The following is a 24,250-nucleotide window of genomic DNA, read 5'->3' as shown; positions in this document are numbered from 1 at the left end:
GCATTTTCATCGAGCCGAGCTCTGGATAATTATTCATTAACTCTGATGCATCCGAACGTTCACAGCGACACCTCTCGTCGGTGACCTCTAAACTGGTATCAAGAACTGGCGGATCCAGCGGGCCGATTATTGAAACTGATAGACAAAGCTATAGACAAAGACGACAAAAGGGATTTGGAGGGATCCTATTGGTGGAAGCGGGTGGTGGCAATGGACATAGGAGGTAGGTAATGGAGTAACTAACGGCAACCCACGAGAAACCTGACAGTCCATCATTTTCTCCCTTAGTCTATGAGAACCACACATTTCAACCAATAGGATCGCTCCATACCCCCTATGTCTTCTTTGTCTATAGCTTTGTCTATAAATTTCAATAATCGGCCCGCAGGGGGGGGCGAAGGGGGAATGCGCGCCCCCCCCCCCTAAAAGGAGGAGGGATACGAGAAAGAAGAAAGAAGGAAGGAAGAGGGAACATAGGAAAGGGAAAGGAAAGACGCGTATATTTGGGAAAATTCATGACGAAATTGACTCAAATTGCAGATTAGATGCTTCAAAAATTTTCTGCCCTGGTAAAAATAGGCAGTAGAATGTGTGTTCCAAAATACTATAGACCTAAAGCCGGCTGTGAGATTTCCAATAGCTTCAGCAGCCGGATGTACAATTTCTTATAGCCTTTTATAGCCGATGGCGATTAAGCAACAGCCAGACGATAAAGTTTATGCTAAACGTTACTAAATACGGATACTAGGACTTAGTTAGTTTTTGGACTCCCGCTCTCTTTTTATACCGTAGTATCTTGATTTATTTTGCGAGGAAAGCTCCGTACTTTTGAAGGATGCCTGTCATTCTTAATATGTTGGAGCGCCTTCAATTTCTTATGATACTGTGCAATACCTCTGGTGTGAAATAGTTGCTTCAGACGCCGTGGCACGCTGCGGCGCGGCAGGCGGGCAGAGAGCGGGAAACGCGCATTGGCGCCTACAAACCTAACAGGGATACTTCACGCATTGCGCAATGCGTGAAGTATCCCTGTTAGGTTTGTAGGCGCCAGTGCGTCGCCGCGCAATGCGTGAAGTATCCCTGTTAGGTTTGTAGGCGCCAATGCGTCGCCGCTCCGCTTTGTGTTAGGCTCTAATATTTAATCTCGCGGAGTCAGCTTTTTTCAACTCATGATTTTGAAATGTTTGCACACTCTGTATGGACCATCTCATTTTAATTGATAAAAAAAACTATGTTTTAAAGGAAAATATAATGTGTGTTTTGTAAATATTGAGGTAGTTCCGTATCAGACTTAATGATTTCCAAAGCACACGAATTTCTACACAATTTCTTATAGCCTTTTAAAGCCAATGGCGATAAAGTGTAAAGCCCGGCGATAAGAACTATAGCCCGACTGTATACTTTTTTATAGCTTCGTATATAGCCCGGCTATATGATTTGCTCCGCTTTCTACAGCCAGCTATATGATTTTCAATAGCCTTTTTTAGTCGGCTATAAGAACTCCTAGGGTATTTTGAAACGCAGCTCGTATCGCCAATTTTTACCAGGGTGGGGGAGGCCCCCGGACCCCCATTACGTCCCCCTCTTTATTTATAATACTCGGATTGGGGGGCGCTCCCCTACGCTTTCGCCCGAAAATAAGGGGAAGAAAAAGAGAAGGAAGAAAGAAGGGACATATGTAGCATAGGGAAGAAGAAGGAAAGTCGTGTACATTCGGCAATTATTCATGACGAAATTGACTCAAACTGCAGATTAGATGCTTCAAAAATTTTCGGGGGAGGCCCTCGGGTCCCCTTACGCCCCCCCCCCCCCTTATGCATATTACTCGGGTTTTTGGAGCGAAATAGGCTCCAGAGAAAAATGCTCGCAAAAATTTTACACAGAGATTTCTAACAGTGTACTCTCGGCAGCTGAGAGAGGGAAACATTATACTCGTATTTTCAAGGTGGAAAGGTTCAAGCATTATGTGACGTACTCAGGGGTGGGAGTCTGAGCTTACGTTAAAGTGCGGCACGAGTTGAGGGAGGTTAAAGCCCTCCGTTGTGTAACAGTTCATACGTGGACCGATTGTAACAGGAGGAAGCCAAGGCATATCATAGATCGAACCGAAGGAAAGAAGTTTGAAGTTTTAAATCACCATACAGAATGTTAAAGATGAGCTTCATCGCCTACCTATTTTCAAATTCAGAATATTTTATCTTGACTTTGGATTTTTGATAAAAAAGAAAAAGAAAAAAAGTGTGCGGATAGTTGACATGGGCTTACGAAAAAGGGGGCGGGAGGGGAGGCAAGCCCCCTAGAACTGAAAAAAGTATCGTCTGCGGTCCACTCCCCAGAAATTCATGAATAGTGGGAAAAAATCTTCGTCGAGGATCTTCATCTCTTTTTAATGTAGTCTTACATGAGAACACCGCGTTCATTCAGTTAATAGGTATTGCCTAATCGTCATAGAGGCCTCAAAATGCTTTCAAATAGAGTTAAAATTTAAAAAAAATTCTGGATCTTCTGAATGCAACAATGTGAAAGTATTTTGTGCTGAAAGTTTTTTGAAAAAAAAAAAAAAAAAACGTAATTTTTTCACAGAAATCCCGCCATGATCCATGCACACATTTCCGATTGCTTGAGATATGCGGCACATGACAAGCAGGGAGTGGAATTGAGTCCGTTGCTGGCTCGTTCGTGCCCCTCATGTCGGAGAAATAGCAGCAACGCGACGGGTGACGCGCAGCAACGTAGTGGATAAGGCAAACCAAAACTCCTACATTATTTGGGATATGCAACACGGATATCCGTGGACCACGAATAGTTGCCTACGGCGCTCCTTAAACTTGACCCTTCAAGTGAGTTCCACTGTTTGAAGATGATAAATCGCGATTTTGAAAGAGGAACGTGTGAAGTTTGCTAACACTGTCGCCAGTTTTAAAAACGCTTTATTTTATACACATGAAACGTCACTAATTTTTTATTTTGAATTTTGTGATTATGTAATTTTTTAATAATAATTATGTATTTTTTAATTGTATATGTTTATTTTATACACTTGAAACGTCTAAGGCTTGAAATTTTGACTAGCAGGTTATGAGAGTATTGAAAGGCGTTTGGCATCGGAGATTTGAAAAAAATACTCATTAGGTAGGTACTATGTGATGTGTACTAATAGGTTTGTAAAATGTAAAACTTACCCTACTGCCTTGCGTTGCAAAAGAAGGAAGAGGGGGGGGGGGGTGACTTTACCGGGTTTCGGAATCAGAGCCTCTCACATAATTTTTGACACTGCAGCCAAAAAGGAACAAAAAAAATTTTTTTATAATGTCCAAAAGTCAACTTTCACAAAAAGACGTATTTCCTAAGCCGAAAAAGGGATGGTTTTTTTATACAATTTTTGCCTGTTTCCGACCCTTTTGCAAACATCGATTTATCCTCTGATTGTGAGTTCCGATTAACTCGTGGATCATGTTGAACCATTAATCGGATTTCGCGGGTCATTTTAAGGGTATTATAGCTTACGGTTTCAGCTCGATCAAAGAACTTGCGATTTTGAGCCTCAAAAGTTAATCCTTGGTGCAAGGCAGGTGTTAGTCTGTAGTCCTGTCGATTTCTTCGATTTTGGACGGGACAAAAATATTAGATTGGTGTTGAATCCTGCATGGAAGCGGAAAAATCGATTGATCGCGGTTCCAGGGCTCCCCGCACGACTTCCTGGGCCAAGAACCGGGTATTTTTGACGGTTCTTGAGGTTCGATTCGCGATTACTCGCCGCTCGCGCACTCCAGCGAAATAATGGAACTTCTCAGATCATGAAATCGGACTCAACGGGTAATTTTCCATCGGACTAGTTTGGTTTAAGCCTGATCGGCGAACTTTCGCTTTTCATCTTCAAACGTCAGTCCATGGTACGTGCCCCTGTCGATTTTTCTCGATTTTGGACGGGAGCAGGAAAAAATTCGTGATTAGTGTCGAATCCTGTGTAGTTAATGGCGGAAAATTCATTTACGCATGGTCCCGAGGCTCAGCAAGACTTCCTGGGCCGAGAAACGGTCAACAACGAGTGTTCTTGACCGTTTGGTGAAAGTTCAACAAACGCGCGTTTTTCACCGATCGCGCGCTCCAGCGGACTCGTGGAGCTTTTTATGCGCTGGTTACACGTTCAAATTTCCATCAAGTTCCGATCAAATGGTGACTGGTGCGCACCATCTACCATCAAATTTCTACGGCCTGCAAAAATTTGATGGTAGATGATGGAGCTGTGGGGCTCATCCTTCATCTGATTTCCACACAACCGTGCTTATTTCTTACTTATTTCAATCAACACGTTGTTTTAATTAATTTTACTCATCAATCTAGATGACTATCGACCGCCATCTTGGTCATCATTTTGATCGGAATTTGACGGGAATTTGATCGTAAGACCAGGCCACTAGACCAGAAAATCGGACTCCTCGGGTCATTTTCAATTGAATTGGCTTGGTTAAAGCCCGATCGGCGAACTTTCGAATTTCACCCTCAAAAATAAGTCCATGTTACCCTGTCGACTTTTCTCGATTTTGAAAGGGGAAATAATTTCCCGTCCAAAATAGAGACACTTCGACGGGGTCTGCAAAAGCTAAATTTTTGGGGTCAAAATCGAAAGCACTTCAGTCGGGCTGAAATGTTTCTAGCCCTCAGTAAAATGACCCGTAAAGTTTGATGTTTGAAAACTGATCATTCCTGGGAAAGTTCGTTTTTTTTAAAGGAGAAATACGTTCTCGAGGCAAAACCAAACTGATCGGGGAAAACGCAGATCCTTTTCGAATCATCACAGAAATTTCATTCGGAAATGGTTCATCATTTTTCGGCAAAACAACCATTGTTTCTCTCTCTTTCTGATTATTAGACCAGTGATTGGTACACAAATACTTCAAAAAATGGGAGGCGTGAATTCAAATATGAGAGACAATTCTAGTGGATGGAGCAATCAATTTAATGACGATTTTGCATAAAAACATAAACATGAGATACAGGGTACTGCTGCTTATGACAAAATAATCAAATTATGAAATAAAAATATAGAAAAAATCAATAGAAAATAAATTGAACTAGTAAGTACAAACAGCATTTGAAAGATGCAAAGTGTATAAAGTTATAAAAAATAAATCATACTTATTATCGAAATAAGCGTGTTGGAGAAAGGTTTAAGTCAAAGAAAACAAACACTCAAATAATGTTGCTGTCTTCCGAAGCAACATTGAACAGTGTTTTAGAGGTAACCTCCTACAGTTCTCTGAGAAATTTTTCTTCCTAAAATGGCATTACATTTCTCAGCGACTCTCAAAAATCTCAATAAAACACTCCAAGAAATTACTTTCATAGATCAGATCCCTAAAATATTTATAGATAAGAACCATGCACCATCTCTGAACTTCGGCAGAATGAGTTGAGGGAATAATCACAATCCTGCCAATTACATTTATTTCAATCTCCTTATGTTCGTCTGAAAATATTTTATGATGCTCAGCTCTATTTTTCAATTAATAATTTAATAATTGAAAATCGAAGGTCGATAATTTTTCAGCATCTGTAAATGTTCCCTACTCTACACTAAAACTTGATGATACAACCAAATGGGCCAAATTTAACAGGATTCAACATATCAATGACTAAGGAACGACACTTCTCACCTGTAAGCTGATGATTTTACGGGATGAAGAAAAAACTTCACCATTTTTGTAATTTTGAGGTTAGCGGCCGTATTTGTAGTCGGCCATTCAGCAGCTTCTTTCTTAGGGGGGCCACATAAAGTTAACACTTTATTTGGAGAAGGACTTGAGAGGCTTTGAACATCGCACTATGAATAGGCAGTTTTTGAGAACCTTGAATAAAATTTAGTATTACTTATAATTCTGGAAATGGATCCTTGCGAGGGATTACAATGATTTGCCGATACAAAAATACATGATACGAAAGGAAATGTTTTTCTAGTTTCGTGAAATTTAAGGTAGGTCCCGCCTACCTTAAAGTTTATCAAAATCATGATAGTTTTTCTTTTGTATTTTGTAATTTTTGTTGTGGCAAATCATTAAAATCCCATGTAAGGCTCCATTCCCAGAGTTATGATACTTAATTTTACTAGAGGTTTGCAAAAACTGTCTTTTTCGTAATGCAATGCTCAAAAAAAAGCATCAGCTTGTGGATTTTATATAGTAGGATGCAGCAAAATCACAAACTCAATTTCACTAAAATTTTCAGTTAAGCCGTAAGCATTGTTCCTTAGCCATCTGTATAATTGATATTGACTTTTTTGAAGGATTGGCTTAGTCGTTTTTTTGCTGATTTATAAAGAAGACAATTAAAAATAAAAATAATCTTGACTAAAACATATAAATCTGATGATCCATGATGTTAACTATATGGGCTTGTATAATGCTTATTGATTTCAATAGAAAATGCTAGTGTTTGGGTGTTTTACATATTTACAAAAAAGAGTATGGTAGCAACTTTTTACAACATGATATATACTTGACACATAGTTGGTTCAGATAAACAAAAAATTATTATTGAAAAAGATAACTTGAGAAAAAGTAAGTATACTGTTTTAAATTTCAACATCAATTTTGAGATTTAGATCCAGAAAAGATGCCAAGATGTTTTCCTAAGTCAAATGCTTCACTAATATTCATAAACAAAGGTAAAATTCCACTTGTCCATTGAGATAAGTTATTACTAGAAACCTTGCTTTCATATTAGAGGAAGAGAAAATCAACGGTGTTTCACACAAAATAGTTCATAAAACCATTTCACTTCAACATTTGAGGGACCCAATTTTTTTATTTATTCTTTAATTATGTTTTCTAAAGAAAAAACCACTTGGCTGATTATAGATTTTGATCCTGAATAAGTGACCAAAAATCCAACTATTTCAGTGACTTTTTCCATTTTAACATACAAACCTAGGTAAATAAATAAATAAATATATAATTATTTTTATTTGTCTGGAGACTAGTATTCACAACTTATGGCGGAAATTTATCAATAAAACATGCTAATAATGAAAAGGAGCCGTGACACATACGGTGTCTTGAAATAAAGTTTAAAAAAGGCTGAAATTCCTTATTTATTCAAATTCTTTGGCTTGTTACAAGTTTACGGAGTAGTAATAAGCCGTCTCTAGACCTTTAGGATATTTTATTCTTATTCTTACTATTCTTCCTTCATTTTATTTTTTTATTTTATTCAAGTATTGATGCTTAAACTCATATTTTAAATATACAAGAGACCTCAGGAGTGCCGAAAGTTAATGCAACACTTATTCTCTTCATGGACCAGAAGGAACTTCTTCAAAAAGTTCCGACCAACGTAAATAAAAATCTTACTACTCTGGTAGTTAGGACCGTATACACTATCATCTCTTAGTCTTAGCTAGAGAGAGGTCTAAATGGCTTAAATTTTGATTGGATGATAAAAGAAACATATCATACATGCAATATCAAAAAATAGACGATTCTGACTAAGATTTAAACAAATAACCTGGCAAATAGATCATCCAGGGGGATCACAATGATTTTTCATCGGACTAATATGAAAAAATATAAAAGACGAAGAAAGTCTGTGATTTTGGTGAATTGTGAGGTAGGTATCCACCTTACAATTTGCCATGCTACGCATTTTTTCTCTTTCTTTTCTTGCTTTATTTTCCAATTTTTATTCTCTTTTTAATAAGCGTATCCTTGTGGTACATCTTAAGATGCACCTTTTGCACAACAGTGGTGCCAATGCGCTATGCAGGGTAGCTATAATCGATAAATTTAGCTGAAAATTCTCTTTATCTATAAGGCATCTGACATAAATATTCTTTTTCTAGAGAGATTAGAAACCAGGATACAACCCTCTAATTCAAGTCTTTACTCCTTCATACATCAATCAATCCTCAGTTGATAGAATAAATCACACACATAAAATAAAAATGTAGAATAAAATTGGGAAACAACTATACGTTGAATGGGTGGAAATCAGTTTCCAAGTGAACTGCGCGACAACCAAAGAAATCGATGCAGTCGAAAAGAAATTATTTATTTAAGTTTCTCCTCACTTTTAAAAAGTACAAGTAAAATTACTGACTAAACTTTATGGCACTATAAAAATATCTGCCTGGGGATTTTCTTTCTTACGAAAATTGTGAGAGCTCCCGTCAGATAAGTTGGCGGTTGTTTACTTTCTGTTCGTGAGTGACTATGCTGCAGTTGTTCGATAGTCATAAAGGATTGACTGTAAGCAACGCCGCTGCAGTGTGCAGAGGTGTAAACAGTAACGATTTTTTTAGTTGGCAACACTATTTTTCCACGATTTAAATCCATTAAAAATATCGATTTTAGGTGGGACAGTGTTGCCAACTCTCAATAATCGTTACTGGTCTTCGATGCGCGACGGTCAAAAGCAAGCAACCGCCAACTTATCTGATGGAAGCTCTAATGTAAATGAAAGCAGGTTTTTGATTCATGATGCCTGAAGTATATGAACTGCTTAAAATTAGCGCCACATGGGAACTTAATGTAAGCTATACAAAGATAGTATCTAAGTGATTGTAAAATAACTCACAGTACAATAAAACAATTTTAAAAACAGTGAATAATGAAATTATTAAAAAAAATCTGAGATTTTTAGGAAATCACAGGAGTCAGTTATAGACAAAAAATAAAAACTTGATAAAATGCAATAGCAGCAGGCTGTCCATTGAAATTGACAGACAAAGGAGACAGAGGGATAATTGAGCAATCGGATTGATGGAAATGAGTGGTTATAATGGACAGAGGAGGTGAGTAATAGACTTGTATGGACAACCCGCAAGACACCCTATAGTTAGTCCATCATTTCCCTCTTAGCCCATGACAACAACTTGTTCTAACCAATAGGATTGCTCCATTTTCCTTTTGTCTTTTTGCACTTGTTTCTTTATTTCAATAATCAGCCCTCAGGAATGTTTAGAAGCCACATAACAAGGAATGGTTGACAGGAGCAGAAGAAATGTAAAAAAAAAAGAAGAGGAAAACCTTCATAGGAAATTTGAGCTTGAAATGATTCTTCCTATTAAGGTTCTCGCTAAAACTCGAGATGAAAGTGAACATTATGCCTAACTAAATTATTTACCGAATAGAAACCTTCCAATCTTCTATATTTTCTAGAATTTTGATTACTTCAGGCCGCAACTAACAATATTTGACCTTTGAAAACACACCAACTTGAGGTTCAAAAATATTTGTTGTTTTACTTTTGGAGTGCTATAAATTTTTTTTTTTAAAAAACGAGGAAGAAAAAGATCTATACATAAAACAAAATTTAAATGCACACAACAAAGACTAAAAAGAGAGGATAAAAAAAAATTAAAAGAAAGGAAAAAATGAATAAAATACTGGGTTATGACTATAGATTAAAATACTGATGAAGAGCTGAATGTCATTGAGGGTTTTTTTTGTTTGTTTCACCAGCTGTCCATTTGAGCAAAGACATTTTCTGAAATTTAAAATTTTAAGGGATTGTCTCTGAGGGACTGAAAATATACAATTTGTAGCTATACCATCCGGTTACTTACATTATTCAAGCCACATTTTTAGTGCTTCTTTCTTGTTTTGCAAAAAAATTAAGCAACATTCTGACTCAGAATTTTGTAGGTATTCTCTTCAGAATCTGAGAATTTAAGTGGACTTTAAAAGTATTATGTTGTTTAAACCTTCTTTAAATAAGTAAAACATGGGATGAAATTAGGCAGCGTGGAATACATAGGCGCTCTGACAATGAGAGCGTTCAAATTAATTTCCTTTTTTTGGCAAAAATTAATCCTGACGCAGATGAACATAATGTCAATTATTAAAGATTGAGACCAAAGCATTTGTATCAACTTTCTGAAGTATACTTTTTTTTTTTATCATTAATAAGAGTATCACAAATGCTAAAAGTACGGTAAGACCCATGACCTGATTTGATGGTATCCAACAGCCATCCAAAAGGATGTTTTTCGATCGGAAAAAATAAGAATATTGATGAGAAAACTGACTGTTGCACCAACAAAATTCAAGTAGCATAAACAAGATTTAAATGTAAGAACGTTCATTAACAAAAATGGAACTGTATGACTTGGTACAGTTATATTATCAGCTCATTCATATCGTTGTTCCTTGATAAATGTTTCAATTAAAGCTATGACTGGTGAGTATAATACACAGATATGCATTGAAATAATAAACATCAACATATACTATAATAGAGAAAATTATCAAAATAAAATTAAAAAAATATGATGGGACAAGAAAAAAAAATAAAACGATTCTTGACAGCTTATATACAAAAATATTCAATAACAATCTGCTGCAAAATTCAAAATAAACTTGATTTTTTATCATTTCTTAGAATTCATAGGCAATCATTTTTTTAAGCTAATTCAGGACTTAAACATACAGGAATGTAACCATTTCAATAACCCTTTCGGGAGAGGCAATAGGCCAGGGCTAAAACCCTCTTTCTTAAAATGCAACAAAAACCAGAAATACCAAGAACCTTGCATTCATATGCTCTAAGAGCTGCTTGAGAGACAAATGAGTATTGCAAAGCTAAAATGTTGCCTAACATGGCATATAATTTATAAATATCGAATACAACACTTTGTATGGTTTTTATAAATTTTGAAAAAAAATTTCAGAGACTTTTTGAAATAGAAAATTCGACGTAATTTTCATAAATGAAGTCTTCACAAAAGTACATGCATACGTTACTGCTCGTCAAACTATAAATACAAATGATTAATTCAATTTTTTTAATTATTTTAAAAAAACATATACGAGTTTTAGAGGAATTTCAGCAATTAGAGCTGATTTATGTGTTTTTTTTTTTTACCTTTTCAGGTTGAAAATGTTCAAATGCAACGTGAGACTAGTCAATATCAGGTGAGATAAAAGTATTTTTGTTGGATAAAGCAATCAACAAATGCAAAAAAAAGATGAACCAAGATTACTTGCAATAAACTCAAGGTCTTTCTAAATATCAACGGTGAAACTTCTAAACCAAGTATCTCATTTACAGAGTTTAAGAGTCTCCGCCCCCCTTTCACTTTTTTAGACGAGAACATATTAACATCATTCCTTAGAGTTTTCACAGAATTTTTGTCGCACAGAGAAGAAAAATCAAGGAAGTTCTTTAAGAATTGACATTGAGTCGTTTTCTATTTGAAAAATGAAGTATAATAGGAAATCTGCAATGTTGCAAACCGAGACATGTGATCAAGGAGTTTTACCATTGATATGCGATTAAAAACCATGGATTTAAGAACTCATTACAAGTTTTTACACTTTTCCGAACATTCAATGGAATTCTTTTGTCTGTGATCTATTTCTGGATTTAGGAAACAAACCCGTTTTTCCCTTCTTGACTTGTACTTTCTTTCTCTGGCAATGATGCAAAGTTGAGCAAAAATTAAACTGAATTGGATAATATGCAAACATTTATTATGTCGTATAATTTGTATCTTCTAAATGCAACAATGAGGATCATTATTTCAAAAACTCTTTGTCATTTTCCTTAAACAACTTTAAGGTGTTTCTGAGTAATCTACTACTTCAAAAATAAAGAAAGTAGATAAGTTTTCTATCACAAAATTCTCCTAATTCGCTAAAAAGGAAGTTAAGATCCGGCAATCATCCTAAAAACTGGCAGAGGGACTGTTGAAAAGTAATCGAGGCTACTTTATCTATTGGATAAGACTGGGAGTTCACAAACGTATTGTCACTATACCTGTGTCATGAGGTCTATTAATTTATCTATTTCTTGTCGCATTTTCTTCCGATGCCCAACTTCTTCACTTAATTGCTTCTGTAAACTTGATATTTCCTTACTAAATGATTCTTGTTGATTTATAAGTGCTAGTTCCAGACGGTCAATCTGAAATAAAATAATTACACAAGAGGTAAATCAATTTGCAATGTTTTGTATTCTTTGAGAGACTTTAACTTGTTGGTATTTCAAGCAGTTCTGGACTAGTAAACTGCCATAGTGTTTTGGATACACTATTTTTTACTTCCCAGACAAAGGAATGTAACTCCATTCCAAGGTTGCAAAATTGACGGAAATCATTCAAAACTTTATAGGAATACAGCAGTGCGATTTTTATTCAATTTTTTTTGCTTTTTGCATGATATCAGAAGGAAAATCAGTGCAATTTTTGGTTAGAATTGCCAAAGATTCTCCTGGTAAAATTGCAAATTGCAGGAGGAAATTAGGCAACCCTTAGGTGTAGTTACGGTGAGGGAAACAATGAATTCCTCCTGCACCATGGTGTTTTCCTTTCCCTCAAAAAACTATAGTTCAGAGAGGCATTCTCCCGTTGGAGCCATTCTGGTAATAAGCCATAAACATATCAATGGCTCAAGTTAAAAAATGCGTATCTGCATTGCAATTTTTGAAAATCTCCAACTACTTGTTTTTATTAAAAGAAACCCAACCAAGATATCTCCAGGGAGTTCTCTGTGAGTACTTGAAAGACTAAAGGAAATCAAGAAAAACTGTTGGTTAGTTTTTTAAAAAACAATAAAATTGAGCAAAAATTGACGACGGCGCAATCGGAGATTCACGCTTTCTGGCTTCAGCTGTTGATATACATGGCTGACAACCACTAGTCACCGGTCTTACAAAAGCATTCGACGCGAGCCACAGCATCTCAGTCAAAACGACCAATAAGACACTTACGAGACCTTTCAGTGCTGGTCGATGCAACCGGTGTGGTAGGCAACAGGTTATGTACCAATGCAACAGACATACTTCAACTGTCATTACCTGCTGTATTCCCAAATCATGCTCCTGCTCATTTCTAAACTTGAATCAGAAATCTTAACTTGAGTCAGTCATGACTGTTCAAACTCAAACTGAGAAGGAAGCATATTTCTGAAATGCTTCATAGTTATCAAATCATTACTTACAATGATTTATCAGTATACAGTTTGATATTCATCTATGCGTTACCCTCGCCAACATTTCTCAAAATTAAGAAAGTTCACAGGCTCCTTTAGCAATGTTTTTATAAACAAAAAGTATTAACTATTAACTTTTTTACTCAAAATGAAGCAACTTTTTTTCTAATTAAAACAGTGTAACTTATTTTTTACTTGAAAATAATTAATATTTGAGAGCAAATCAAGATTTGATAGGACAAAACACGAAAATAACATTTAAACCACAGTTCATATTGAGGGGTGGCATTTTGAATTGCCAAAAGAAAACCCCTCATCAAACTAGAGTGAGACCTCCACTTATCAGATTTCACGGAACTGGCAAATCAATCCGTTACATTGGGAAATCTGATAATTTGAATTAACTAAAGCCCTTATGGGCCCTGAAAAGCAATCTATTAAATCGCAGAACCCATTAAATCAAGAAATCCATTGAATCGTGATCCGATAAATTTAATCTTACTGTATCATGATTCTGATGTATTTTTTAGTTTCTGAAATGTGTACCAAAATGTTTGAAAAACCAAGGTAGTGGTGCCAAACTGTCAATTCTTGAGTTTTTCGTACTAGGCTAGATTTTTAAGCAGTATTGAAGCCAAAATGGTCATCGTATTTTAAGTAATTTTTTTAGGCAAGGGAGTAAATGGGGCTAATTGGAATCCTGGTAATCTAAATGATACTCACTTTACTATACAGTTCATTCCATTCCTTCAGCGAGACACTGACACTATCATTTGGCAATGCCTGCATAGAAACAGGTCGCTGAACACTTGTATTCGGCCGGAAAGTGACACCGACCCCTGTAGTTACAAAACCGGACTTTCCAGATGTGATTGTTGTAGTCTGCTCCATCGCAGGGACAGTTGTGGGCACTGAAGAGGATGAGATAATCGTTGTGCTAGTCATTATCGTCCCTGTCTCATTACTTGAACACGTCGTCTGGCTTGGCCCAATGATCACTCTTGTTCGCCCTGATAACAGATATTTAAGACAGGTATTATGGATGCATTTGGAAAATAAAGGGGTAGATGTGTATGATGTGCACAAGAAAATTTACGCAGTTTTCTAAAAACCACAGAGAAAACTAATTTCAGCGTCAACTATTACTTCCTTTTCAAGAGGCTTTCCCTGTTGTTTTTGAATGATTTTTCATCTGAAGAGTGCTATTTTCATCATTTCCATGCACAAAAATTTCGAAAAAAACCCTTCACGGTAAAAAACCGGGGGGGGGGGGGGGGGTTGTTTGTAGAAAGGAATCCAGGAAGCAATAAATTTGATAATGGGTTAGTGGCAACCTCTCTTTTACATTCATTTTCTGAAAGTATGGTGTGAACTAAGCACTGAGCTCCTAGGAACTTTTCCAGACTTTCTTAAACCCTATTCGGCAAAGAGCCTCCATTTTGAAAATGTCGAAAATTAGGCCCTTTTGAAATGATATTTTGGGCGGGCACTGATGACGTGGCCAGGCGGGGGGGGGGGGGGGGGGACTTTAGCTGATTGGCTAAATGTACATTCAGGCAACCCCTTGCTATGTCAACTTGACTGCTGACCCCTAATTGGTCAGGAGCGAATTTAAAAATCCCTGATCACACAGCCCTAGAAATTTTACCTTAGGGTAACTATTCTACAACCCTGCAAAAATCCCAAAAGAATTAGAATTTTTGATGAAAAATTGATTACCTTGAAGAAGATTCTTTTTGGCTTGATTCATTTTTAACTCCTCCACCCATGGTGGTTTATTTGCTTGATGAGGGGATGTTTCCGTTACTTCAACATTGGTTTCGTTATTAGTCGTTCCATTTCCATTCGTTAGTTCCTCCGGAAGGGTGAAGTCCTGATGAGGGAGCACCATAAAAAAAATTAGTCAAGTAAGGCACTCATCGATATAACTGCATTAATTTTTGTATACTGTTACATTTCAGATTCAACTTGCAGTGTTAAATGCATGACTTCAGCTTCACACAAATTTTAAATAGAGGTTGTTCCATTTTTCAGAGGATTAGGCCTTTAATACACCATGAGTAAATTTTACAGGGCTCACAGAAACAGTTCATAGGACATTTAAAGGAGAAAAACTTTTTTTCTTCTCGAAAATCTCTAACTGTACACAATGTTTTATCGGAATTGACAATTTGACAGCAGTCCTTTTGCAAATCGTCCTGAGTTGTGGAAGCATAATGATAGGGTAATAACTTTAGCTGTATTTCGTAATGGCGAGCAAATTTCATTTGGTTGGTACAAAACAAATGCTACTTTATGAATTTATGCACATTATTTTTCCAAGTTTGACAAAATCAGTAGCCTTACACTGTAAAGCTTGATTATATTTTGCTGTATAGAATCAACTAAGCATGACACTATCTCACTACAATTCATTCTCAGAGCATTAATGAACTGAGAATGAAGGCCAACTTTTGAATAATAAATATCTAAATTATTAGTCAAGGCATACATTTAAAATTGATGGTTACATTAATCACTTTTTATGATAAGAACTGTAGGTAAGAAATGAAAAGTATTTAGATATTTTAAAGAAACTCACTTCTTTAAGAATGATTGTAGACGGAGGCCTTTTTCTCGGAGCTTTTGCTCTGAAGAGTGTTGGGTGGTATAAAGATCCATCGCGACTTACCACATCAAGATCTGTATCAACACCATTCGTTTCATTGGACCTTGTCAATTCAGAGTTCTGGAAATAATCACGGAAAAGACAAGAAAGTGAGTGAAGCGAATAAAGAAAAAATATTCATAAAGCCAAATGAAAATTGGTATCCATTAACCAAAGAACTTTATCCGCATTTGAGATGCACAAAGGAATCCAACAGAAATCCGTTGTCAATGTGGTTCTTCATTCTAGATATTCAATGCCTGAGGGAGCTATTGTTTGAAACCTAACGTAAAAAAATACGATGAACAGGAGCAGCAAGAGGCATTTATCAATAATATGATATATTAACGATGAAACTACCAGACCAATAATCTCTTTTGCAGTGTTTAAAGATCTTCGCACTCATTTTATTTTTTGGAAGGAAAACAAATCAATAAAAGTCATCCTAAAAAATAAAAATCATTCTTTAAAATTTTCACAGTTTTCTTTGCACAGAGGAGAAACATCAAGAGAGACTTCAAGGATCGACATTGAGTAGTTTCCCATTTAAACAAATAAGTATGACAGGAAGTTTGCATCATCGCAAACCAAGATATGTGATCAGGTCGATACGTCGATATATGATCAGTAACTGAGTCTATAAACCTTGCAAAAAGAGAGCCCATATGCTAATATTCTAAAAATTGCGCAAAAACACCACATACTATTTAGGAGTTTCTGGGTTCGAAAGTAAACGTGTCCACTGCTTAGTTCAGAAGGATGAGAAACTGTTTGGATATTCAATAAAACCCTTCCTTTTTCAGAAGATAACACAGAGAGAAGAATTCTTAGGTTCTAATTCATTGGAGGAGTTAAAAATGTAAATAGTTTGAAATCAAATTCAGCAAAACGATATTTACTGAAATATAACTTCAATATTTACGGAAGGATTGAAGGCTAAAATAAAATAAAAAATTAGTATCGCTGTATGTGATCTTGCAAGTCTCTGCTCATATTTCTAGTTTTCATAAGAAAACTGACCCACAGTTTTTCTAGAAAAATGGTCACGGATAAATTCAAGGATAAATCCAAATTACATTTCCCTTCAAAAAAATTAATCCATAATAGATTTTTGAAAAACTGCCATGGAAGTACACAGTTTAGACTTAGACCATCGATTCACTCACTTCTTTATTACCGCTAAAAATGAATTTTCAAAAAATTTACCGTCTGGTTAGATGAGGTGTTGGGAGAGGTGGCCGGTGGGGTTGTAGGTGGATTTGTCACATTATAAGATCCAGATGTCAGTTTACTTGGCAAACATCCATCGACAGATTCCTTGGCCAACTCGCTGTTTAATGATTCTGAGTGATCCTTCGGCGATGAGACCACTTTGGATTCTGGAGAAGTCACACTGGAGGCTGAAACGCTTGCTGATAATCGCGAGCCACGAACTAAACCTGAAAATGGGCCAAATGTATAATGGTGAAATCAAATATGTTGGCGAGACAAAAGATCATAGCACAATTACTGAAGCCCATTAGAATCAACTTATTAATTGAATACACTAGAGTAAAAAGGTGATTCTGTAATTCTTACTGCTACCATTCGGAGGACATTTTCTGAAGATTTTTAGAGTCTACATATATTCATTTAAAAATCTTGATAAACATTCTGTCTGCCAAGTTTAACAGATGGCTGCCTCGGATCCTTATTCCAGAATTAAACTCCTTGAAGAGGTTGATTTGTGCTGATCATGACAGATTAATGTTTAAAATTTCTTCAAAGAAAAAGTCATATTTTCCAGAATTTTTCTAAACTTACGGGGGATCATTAGATGCATTTATGAAAAGAAGAGAAAAAAAATGTGTGTTAATAGAGGATCATTAATACGTTAGATTTTTTCTGTACTATTAAATGCGTCCAAATCACACATATTAACTGAAAGACTGCCAAAGCTCATCAGTCCCAGGACCCGCCAAACCAGACCATACCAGTCCATACGGGCTGGTGATAACACAAAATGCAGTTCAGTAACTTTCAGAGCACTGCTAGTGCTATTTGTTGGTTTTTTTCATAAATAATCATCACTACATGATCCTAAAGAGTGTACTAACTACTGTCATTCTTTTATGATTCTTACATTCTTCACCAGTATTTTGCTTTTGTCCACTTGGTGCTTCCATTGACGGTTCTCATGGCCACATCAGACTAGTCAATGATAAAGAATGAAAATAAAAAAGATCACATACAAAATAAACCAGGAGGTTTCGAGTTGATTACACCCTCATTTTTCAACCAGAAAAAAGCAAAAATTGAGTCAATGATTTGCTATAATTGCAAGACCAAGACTACAAAAAAAACTGAGTTATTCAAGTCTGAGGTAGTAGAGTACGTTTCTAAGTCGGTCTCGCGGTAACATCAAATCGACGGTTCAATTTTTTGCTTTTTGGCGGATGAAAATATGGTTTAACTAACTTGAAAGATCCCTGTTTTTTTTGGGCAGGATCACTGATATTAGCAGCCTTTCTTGGGATTAAGTTGTTTCTACTAAGTTAACAAGATGAAGTGAGGAAGAAAGGTATGAGGATTAATTACCGGTGGCTGGAGCTTCTCGTTCCTTCTTGGTGGGACTTTGAGGCGGACTACCGGCCGCCGACAGCGACATCTTCAGAGAAGTTCCGGAATTTTGTTTCGAGAGGGATCCACTTGGAGAGCTGCTGGAGTTGGGAGCGGACGGACTGCTTTGAGGTTTCTTCAAAGCTGGCGGTGGAGGTGGCGGCAGCTGAGGCTTTTTGCTAACGATTGGAGGACTAGACTGAGACTCTGCTTTCGGAGAGTTGTCCAATGACTTGCGGACATTGGCGATTTGATTTGGGCTCACTGCAAGTTTCAGTTGCGGATCTTTCTGATTCAACGGTGTCTTGGTAGTCGTTAGAGACTTGGGCTCCGGCACCACGTACGGCGTGACGAAGTTATCTGGGAAAACTCCAATTTTACCATTGAGCTCACCCTTCCACCATCCTTTGTCGGCTACCTCTTTGGTGACCAATGTGATGATGTCACCCTTTTTCAAAGTAAGCTCATCATCGTTCTGGGCATCCCATGGAAACAAGGCTTGATACTGTTCTTTCACTGCAAAAATAGAAGCTCACAAATGAGAGAGTTTTTACAGGTACCCACCCAACAGCAAAGTAAAAATTATTGCATACATAATGCATTTCATGTTGAAATATTTAATTGAGCTAAATATCGATTCTTGCTCAGTTTTGAAGGGGGAATCTAAATCTTAGGTGCCTTGAGCAGAAAAGAGTACATTTTCTGTCTGTGCCACTGCAGCAAAGTGAACCATCTTCAATTCGATTTCGAAATGTTGTTAAATAACCTTGTTCCCCATCTTGGAAAATCACGAGTTTTGGCCTTGGTAATTGTTGTCTATTATTACGCATAGAAATAGCTCCATTTCTTTTTTTCTCACAAAGCACGCTCACTAACTTGAGAGTGAAAGGATGGTGGTTTTTTTCAAATTTAGAGATTTTGAATTTGCCAGGTTTCCAATTACAAACATTTGTTTCGAAGAATGTTTGAAACGAAAGGATTTTGAAAAGGAATCTAGCATGTGAACTTCTTTGACAATTACGTCGAGGTCACTGTTAAAAATTGAATACATCAATCATGAACCAAAAAACTGTCTTTTTTTGCATTTCATGCCTTATACTTATGCCAAAAACGACATTTAATCAATGAAACTCGGTATTACCTGGCTTAGGTGGAAGGCTAGGTGCATCTGGCTCAGTTTTCGGACCAACTATGATTGATGATGAATGCGATTCTGGACTTTTATCGGCAACTTGGGGAAACAAAAAAATGAAACATTATTAGGGAGGCAAAATAAGATAGCTGGAGAAAAAAAAATAATCCTTCATATTTATTTCTTCTTCTTCAGTCAGCAAACAAATTATTTTCATTTATTAAGAGTACCTAAATAAAAAAAAAGATTACAAAAACTTATGACAAAATAAAAAATAAGTAAATCGAAATGGAAAAAAAATACCCAATTTAATGAATTAAAAACAAATAAAATAATTATGTACTAAAAAATAGAAAAAAAGAAATTAAGAAAAACCACTGAACTGGCTAATCAATTCAATAACGCTTGTCACGCGAGAAGCAAGTGACCAGGAGATAATAATTTCGATACACAAAGTGCAAAACCCTTGCCCCTCCATTGCAGTGTTTTGAAATCTCCACTCCCATTTTATGTTTTCAAGGAGCCAATGAGCCAACTTCGTAGCTCAAAATTTTTATAGAAATTCTGCTGACCACGAAAAAAATTCAAGGAAACTTTCAAGAAATTGAGTACATTGATTGAAAAAATAACGTATGGCCGAGAGTCTGCAATGTGGCAAACAGAGATATGTGGTTTTGCACTTTCGCAATTAATGTACAGGTGAAGTGTGTACTTATAGACTTGTTAGTAAGTAGCTATTTATGACAAATCTAGCTAGTCTATGTCAAGTAATCAATAAATCCTAGCAAGCAGTAAATAAATTCAACTTACTTGGAGGCTCCGGAGTCTTCTCTTTGGCCAAATGCTTTTCTGTTGGCACGGGCTCCAAATTCATAATTTCCTCCACAAAATTTGAAGGAAATACACCAATCTGTGTCATTGACAAGAAGTAATAAAGTTAAGAAACACCCGACAGGACACATTAAATCTCGTTAAACAATGAGTAATAATTCCTAGCACTAGAATGCAGTGACACCAAAACCATTAAAGCAGAGATTGTGATAACACGGTGATAAATGAATGAAAGCGACGGCTGAATGATAGCTTGGGACTACAATTTCCAGTGCTTATATCTCATATGGTGAGCACTTGGAATAATGTCTTTTACTACTATGAGCAAAGTTGCCTCACACTTTTTATTTGTCACTTTTTTCACAAATAAAAAATAAAAGATTAATGTAAAGTATGAGTGATATAATTTTTTCTGTGCTGCCAGCTTGGAGCAACACTTTTTACCTGGCAATGAAAATAAAGGAAGAACCACAATGTTGGTTTTTTCATTCTTATTTTTATTGGTACTCATGTTGCTGAGTTAGAATAAAGTTTCTTAAAATAAAAAAAAATTCAAAACATTTTTCAGAACAAGCAAGAAAGAAAGCACTAAAAATGTGGCCCAAATACTGTAATTGACGCCGTAAAATAGTGCTCGAACTGTCTAGGATTTTGCTGGATGCTGCTCAACTGACTGGGGTGGCTTCGATGATGGACTGATTAGATTATAGAATAATTTCTCAAAAATACCTCGAGTTATACTTTATTTGGCATTAAATTGACACATTTATTTGATGAACAGTAAAAGCTGTAAATTTGAAAACGTACCTTGTTATTAAGTTGTCCGCTCCACCATCCCTCCTCAACTTCACCGAGAATTTGAATGATGTCATCTACTTTCAATTCTAATTCATCACTGTTGGCAGGAGTGTAGCTGAATCGAACCTTGCATAATCGTACCGATTCTGAATAAATAAGAAAAATTACATTAAAGATAATTAGATTAGTAAATGAAAATATATAAAAGAAAGAGTGTTTTTATTCATTATTTACTTCATTTGTGACTTCGAAAATTTTCAATTGTGATTTTATGACAATAAACCTTATCTTATCTCATCATTTATTCATCGGAAAATAGATCAATTCAAAGATAAAGGTGCTAAGTTATGATAAAATATACTTCCTGCTACAGCTACGGCAGATTATTGGCCAAAAATTTGAGAAAACATTTAATTCTCTTGGAAAAAGGCTACAGGACAGGAAAAGCGCAAAACTCACTTTTTTTCGATTGAGCTTCCTTGGAAGAAGTTTCCTCATCCATGACCTGGAAAAAATGAGAAAAAATGGCAATTATTATGTTGGTTACTGAAAATCTAAAAACTGTAGGGCTATGGAAAGCAGATACTAAGCGGCGAGGAAATACATCAATATCCCTTAGTTGTAGACCATGCAACATGCTGTGAGGAGTAGATGTATTAATGCATTATTTTATTTTTGGTTTACTTTGTCGCATCGAAATAAGGAAACATATTCTGGTGGCACTAAAAGTTGAAAAGCATTCAGAACAGCAAAAGCCACTTGCATTGTAGGAGATCTTTGAAATGATAAGGGAACAAAAAGGACCAAAAGATTTGAACCTACTAAAACTTTGGATTTTACAAGAATTTATGTAATGAAAGAGGTCACACTTAAAAATAAGCCTAGAAAAGCAGAAAAATGGCTACACAGAGCTCTAAGGGTTGTGAGGGGAAACAGACCTCGAGGAGTAGGCAGTCCACACTTTTATACGCTTGCTGATGTCACCGGTGATGAGACAACAAGACTATATGTATTGGCTGGCTATAATCATTTGAGCTATCAGTTGCAAGTCTAGTAATTAGTTTTATGGGTGATGGCTGGATGATAGACTCAAAACTGAAGCTGAAATCGAAAGAGGGACAAAATCCAGCCAACACTAATGACCAGATGAAATTTACAGGTAAAATAGGAAAATTGAGGAAAGGCGAGTTGCGGTGCTGAAGGCACATGTCACATACTTCCGAAACGGTTTTTTCCTACTATCATTATTAAATTTAATGTCTACATTACCAAGTATTCACTTATCAAAACTGTAAATTCATCATACTGACAAATCATTTTTGTAAAATTAAGTTTAGGTACTGATGAACAAGAGAAGGAGGGGATAGAAATAAACGTACTGGTGATTATGTAGTGCGGAGAATTTCTTTTTTTTTGTTCTTCAAGATTGACTGAAAGGGTTAATATGAAAATTAAAGAACCAAAACGGATATGCTTTATGATGAAAGTTTAAGATAAATGAAAAGGGAAGTGATTCTAAAAACCCCTTTACTTCAGTATTTAATTTATTCTTAGTGCACTGGCAGGCACTGCAGTTATTAAAAGAAAGTATCATTATTTCTACAATGATTTTTTTTTCTTTTTTTTGCTTTCTCCTTTGCAATTTTCATCCAGAAGTGGATTGAAATGGCCCTTGAGTAATGTCAACTTACCTTTACAAAATTATCAGGGAACATGCCCCGTTGCTTGTTTTTCAGCAAAGTTCCTTCCCACCAGCCTTCAGATTTAAAAACAATATCTCCGATAACATCACCTTTTTGTAGGAGGAGTTCGTCAGGTTCTTGAGGTGTATAGTCGAATTGAGCTATGGCTTCAACTGCAACAATCAATAAAAACAAATGTATTCATATTGCAGGAAAAATTTGCTACCCAAAGAAAAAAAAGTTGCTTTCAGCTCGAGACAAGATTGAAACTTGAGTAAAGCCCACAGTAAAAGGTTGATGAAAGCGCAACTCAATGGTGTAACTCGGTAATCACATAACTCGGTTTGCAACGTCGCAGACTTCCTGTCATACTTCATTTTCTGAACGGAAAACTACACAACGGAAATTCTTTAAAATTGCTGTCATTTTTTTCCTCTGTGCAAAGGAAACTCTGCAAAAACTTCAAGGAATGATGTCAATTTCTCCTTTTAAAAAATAACATAAAGGCGGAGATTTTCAGCCACGACTTACACAGTCGAACTGTTCCTTAACAGTTCTTACAATACATAAAATCCTCAATTACAAAGCTTGGTAAATTCCTAGCTTCAGACACTTTCAGCAGTCAGTGCTTGGCTTGTGTCTTATTATACAATGAGTAAGCTTCTATGCACAAGATTTTATTTTCATCTCACATAGGATAGATAAGTTCTACCATCGATCAGTCACTGATGCGTATATTCCAATTTAACTACTTAAGCGCTCAAATGTAGAGAATCTAATATTCTAATGACAACGCCATAATTTTGGGAAATTTAAGGGGTCATTAGGCAAGAAATCAGAAATGCAGTTCTGATAAAAGTAGCTGCAGAGTTTTTATGCAAATTTATGTCCCAAAACCTCGAGCGCTCTCGAAAAAGTCCCTGTAAGTAGTAATCTTACACGCTACCTGCTAGACGTTGTGTTTGATGATTCTTGACAAATAAGTTGATCAACTTACAGCACAAGACAGCAAAACTGTAACCTTCATGCATTCATTTTGGTTCATTGTGCAAGTGAGTCCTCTAAGACTGCCAACTAATTTGACATGATCTCAACCCACACTATGCAACTTATATTATGTACCTGATAGGAGGACTTTAGAGCGATATAGGTACTATAGAGACAAAAAAGGTTGCAAAATGTAACACCACCGGTGTGTATTCATAGGGATCACGAGGACTGACTCTCCGAGATAGTTCAACCGCGAAAGAATACTAGCGGTATGTATACTCCCAGTTAACCTACTTTGAACAAAAATTGAAAACAAAAGGGTAATTAGAACAAAGAGAGTATCAAAGAAAATAGCGTTTTACCCATGTCAGATGGCAGAGTCTCCACGACACACACATAAACCTAATTTTTCAGAAAATTTTGGGTCAAATCTAACAGCTTCACTTAGACCAACCCAGGTTGGGTCATGATTCACGTTTATTCTGAGTAAACAAACTAGGGATGAGTAATGTACGCCATACGTTAAAAAGGCCGAAAAACAGAAACACAGAAAAATATTTATATAGCATGCATTAGACAGTTTCTCATAAGAAATTAGCAGCATAAAAGTACAGAAATTTAGAAACGTAAACACTTGACAACTGTC

At 36.1% G+C, this 24,250-nt stretch overlaps 1 protein-coding gene across 2 annotated transcripts; it reads right to left on the bottom strand.

The window, feature by feature from the left end:
- Positions 1 to 4,936: 4,936 nt before the first annotated feature.
- On the bottom strand, positions 4,937 to 24,233 carry cindr (CIN85 and CD2AP related). 2 transcript variants are annotated; one of them, XM_019050368.2, is made up of 12 exons: positions 23,967 to 24,233; positions 22,624 to 22,787; positions 21,392 to 21,437; positions 20,942 to 21,078; positions 20,114 to 20,213; positions 19,313 to 19,402; positions 18,151 to 18,687; positions 16,780 to 17,012; positions 15,508 to 15,654; positions 14,646 to 14,799; positions 13,650 to 13,936; positions 4,937 to 11,901 (listed from the first exon to the last, which is right to left on the bottom strand). In XM_019050368.2, the coding sequence occupies exons 1-12, from the start codon at positions 23,968 to 23,970 to the stop codon at positions 11,749 to 11,751; spliced, it is 2,052 nt and encodes a 683-aa protein (XP_018905913.2). In that variant the 5' UTR covers positions 23,971 to 24,233; the 3' UTR covers positions 4,937 to 11,748. The 2 variants fall into 2 exon arrangements, with proteins under 2 accessions (XP_018905913.2, XP_072154701.1); XM_072298600.1 differs by lacking the exons at positions 22,624 to 22,787; positions 23,967 to 24,233 and adding an exon at positions 21,755 to 21,853.
- Between the last annotated feature and the right edge of the window lie 17 nt (positions 24,234 to 24,250).

Source organism: Bemisia tabaci, chromosome 3 (genome assembly GCF_918797505.1).
Source record: "Bemisia tabaci chromosome 3, PGI_BMITA_v3".
In the NCBI taxonomy this organism is placed as follows: domain Eukaryota; kingdom Metazoa; phylum Arthropoda; class Insecta; order Hemiptera; family Aleyrodidae; genus Bemisia; species Bemisia tabaci.
This window is presented reverse-complemented; position numbering and strand designations above follow the sequence as displayed.